Source organism: Austrofundulus limnaeus, unplaced genomic scaffold, assembly GCF_001266775.1.
Source record: "Austrofundulus limnaeus strain Quisiro unplaced genomic scaffold, Austrofundulus_limnaeus-1.0 Scaffold82, whole genome shotgun sequence".
Classification (NCBI taxonomy): domain Eukaryota; kingdom Metazoa; phylum Chordata; class Actinopteri; order Cyprinodontiformes; family Rivulidae; genus Austrofundulus; species Austrofundulus limnaeus.
Window position 1 is genome coordinate 1,142,075 of NW_013952484.1, and position 3,232 is coordinate 1,145,306.

General features: G+C 35.7%; 1 protein-coding gene across 4 annotated transcripts in view; it reads right to left on the minus strand.

Annotated features, from left to right (window-relative positions):
• stxbp5a (syntaxin binding protein 5a (tomosyn)) overlaps nucleotides 1-3,232 on the minus strand; it is a 138,104-nt gene that overhangs the window by 30,309 nt on the left and 104,563 nt on the right. For all 4 annotated transcript variants that reach the window (XM_014011575.1, XM_014011574.1, XM_014011573.1 and 1 more), the window contains 3 exons: nucleotides 2,488-2,642; nucleotides 1,291-1,363; nucleotides 858-1,005 (listed from right to left, as the gene is read on the minus strand). In XM_014011575.1, coding sequence (XP_013867029.1) covers nucleotides 858-1,005; nucleotides 1,291-1,363; nucleotides 2,488-2,642 — 376 coding nt within the window. The remainder of the gene's footprint in view (nucleotides 1-857; nucleotides 1,006-1,290; nucleotides 1,364-2,487; nucleotides 2,643-3,232) is intronic.

Sequence of the window (3,232 nt, forward strand, 5' to 3'; positions counted from 1 at the left end):
TCCCTCAGGTTCTTCTGAGATTTTGTTTTAGTTGTTCAATTAAAGTTTGAACTGAAATTTACTGCACTTTATTATTAGTCATTTTTTTAAGTTTAAGACTGAAGCAGAGTAAACTTCTATAGATGTGCTGCTAAAATTTACGTTATAGTTTACATTTTCATTTAAATTTGGTAGTTGCATGTTGAGAAAAATTTATAAAAATAACTTTTTTTTTGGTTTTGTTTTGCAGTATTTGTTTTGTTAATACATTCAGAGGGAGTGTGGCCTTATAAAAAGAGCCTGTTTGAAATAAAATAAATGGTTTCAAAGGTTATGGTGTGATATATATACCAACTTATCTACTTGTCAGAGTTTGCACTACCTTTTTATTGTCAAACATAATATTTACCCATCAGTTTTTGCATGATAATTGCATTTCATTTTCCTTCTGTTTAATATTCAACAAGTTGAACAAATAATCCACACGAACCCCGTTACTTGGTATCGGTATCGGTATCGGTGAGTACCTAAAATGAAGTACTCGTACTTGTACTCAGTCTTGAAAAAACTGGTATCGGGACACCCCTAGTGTTTATATTAAAAAACTATTATATTAAAAAAACTATATATTAATAGAGCACATTTAATTTGGAGCTGGTTATGCTCCAAAGCATTTAAGTCTTTAGAATCCATAAATAAACTTATAATAAGTGAGAAAGTACAAATTTCAGTCCTTGTCGTGTCTTGGGGGAAATATTTTATGTTGTTTTTCTTTTCAATCCACTGTTTGCCTGACACGGTTTCTCCATTGTGAACCTAGAAACGAACATTTTTCCCATCACAGCCAAAATAAAACACAAAGCTTTTCTTTTCAGTACCTTTTTGCTGTAGCCCTGTCGTTTCTGCCGCGAGCCAACAGAGTAAAGTGCAGGTATGAGGTCCACAGGGCAGTCGGCAAAGTACTCGCAGCAGGTAACAGGAGACTCGTGGATAGTCAGGGGATATGGGTTCTCAAATATGGGGTAACTGTTAAAAAGAAGAAAGAGACACTCAWGGCACGTTTCAATGAAATTATTCTGATTTGTTGCCACGTGCTTGATTACTTGACTACAATACATACAATTATTACAATAAGAAGGAAACATTTGATGTAGTAGTAGCTGAGAGTTCCTCTCAAAACATACACCGAAGGCCAACAGATCATGCAAGTGGCAGCTAATATGCATTCTTTCAAAGAATGCTGTCTATGTAAATTATGAAGCAAATGGGCAGCATTGCCATTTAAATCCAAAGAAAAGACGAAATTCTTACCCATTTTGTGCAAGGTCGATCACCACTAAATCTTTTTCTAGAAGGACCACCACAGCATAAGGCTCCTGAAAATCTGCAATCGGAAATGCACAGAGAAAGGTCATTCCTGAAGTTGAATTAAAGCCATGTCTATAATAATGTAGGACACGTTTTAAACATAGATATTTATTAAAAGGTTAGTATTTTCTTTGGTCACTCATTATGACATGAACAAAAAAATGTGAGCTTTAAAAAAAGCCTGAGAAGTGTGGAAAAAAATCTCAGAAACCTGAATAAAAGAATTTCTTATTCTTTACACATTAAAATTTACAGACTGTAAATTGTTAAAGTGAGAAAGCTTAATAAATATTATAAATTTATATTTGTGACAGCTTTGATTTTTGGAGGAAATTTTCACATTTAACTTTAAGATGAGATCCTTAAAAAAGTAAAAAAAAACTTTTAGGGAATGAACACGATTTCCTCAGAGGCTCAACAATAAAAGTTTTTGTTTTTATGGTCAGTGAGTTAATTTTTTACATGATACTTGTAAAACAGAAATAAAAGTTGAGTTGCTAAACACTTTTAGTGTTTCTTGGATTTGTGACAATTTTCTTCCACGCTAGCAAAGAAGAAGAAACCGCAACAGAACGACGACAATTTAAGCGTGTCCAAACCCTCCCCATCAGCCAGACGTGTATTGTGTAATAATCCAAACCCGGTTATGTCCGTAACCAGATGAAAGCCAGTGACTTAATGAAGTCCTCACTGTTACATAATTTACTAATCCTTCCTAAAACTGTACACATGCCACATTACACAGCAGCTGAGATTACAGACAGGATTACACACATCCTGGACCCCTTGCCGTTCAGCTCCAGTTGGACTTGCTTTAGCTGTCGACTCACCAATGCAGGAAATAAGATAATAATTTAATTCAGATGGAAGCCTATTACACACAGAGGTATGAAATGAAAATGTAACGTGATGTTCTGTGTGTCAGATAATGAAAAACAGGAAGGTAGATTCATTCCTGCTGTGAAATATATCACAAATACGCACCAACACAGGGGGAAGTAATCCAGTATAATTTAAAAAAACAGCAGTGTGTGTGTGTGTGTGTGTGTGTGTGTGTGTGGGAGGGGGGTACAGTCCAGAAGGAGATCAGGACTTATTTAATACAAGTGCCAATTTCAACCAAAATAAATGCACTCTTACCGTTAGGATATGGTGTTTCACATAGAGTGAGAAAGTCTACTATAGGATAATCCATCTCCAGCACAGCGATACTTTTACCATGCATAACAGTCAGACAAGGCCGCCGACCCACCATGTCGTAGGACAGACCCCCGGAGAAAATTATGAACGGGTCCCTGAAATGAGCACAAGTTAAAAAAAAAAAAAGAATTGACTAAATACAAATAAAGATTTCTTCAAAGTAATGGTGGGCACAGTTCTGCTCTTCCGCTAACTGCAGAACTAACATTTTGCGGAGAATTTGTGTTCATTTTATGACGTATTAACGGACATTACCTCTGCTACTAAAAAGAGTGGTGTGAGTAAAGATGTTTTTGAGAGGCAAGTCCAGTTTAATTAATAGCATTTAATCCTTAAAGGGATCCCCGATTAGTTGTAACATTAGACTTTATTTGATGAACATATATTTAACTGTAAAATAAAGACTGTAAAAATATTGCAGGCTGTTTAGTTTTGTAAAGTTTTAAAAATATATTTTAACACAGACGGAGCCATTTTATTTACACACAAAGCATTCTGGGTAAATGATGACGTCAACTAGGTCATCGGTGCGAGGCTGCTAGGCAGCTCTGTTGTCCTCCATCCATATTTTCAGTTACAGGCTGAGTCATTTCTACCTTCTCCTCTCTGTCAACGCTCTCTGGTTTCATTTAAAAGAGTCGATCATCAGATATTGTCCAAGATTAACCTTCAGGGTGGATATAGC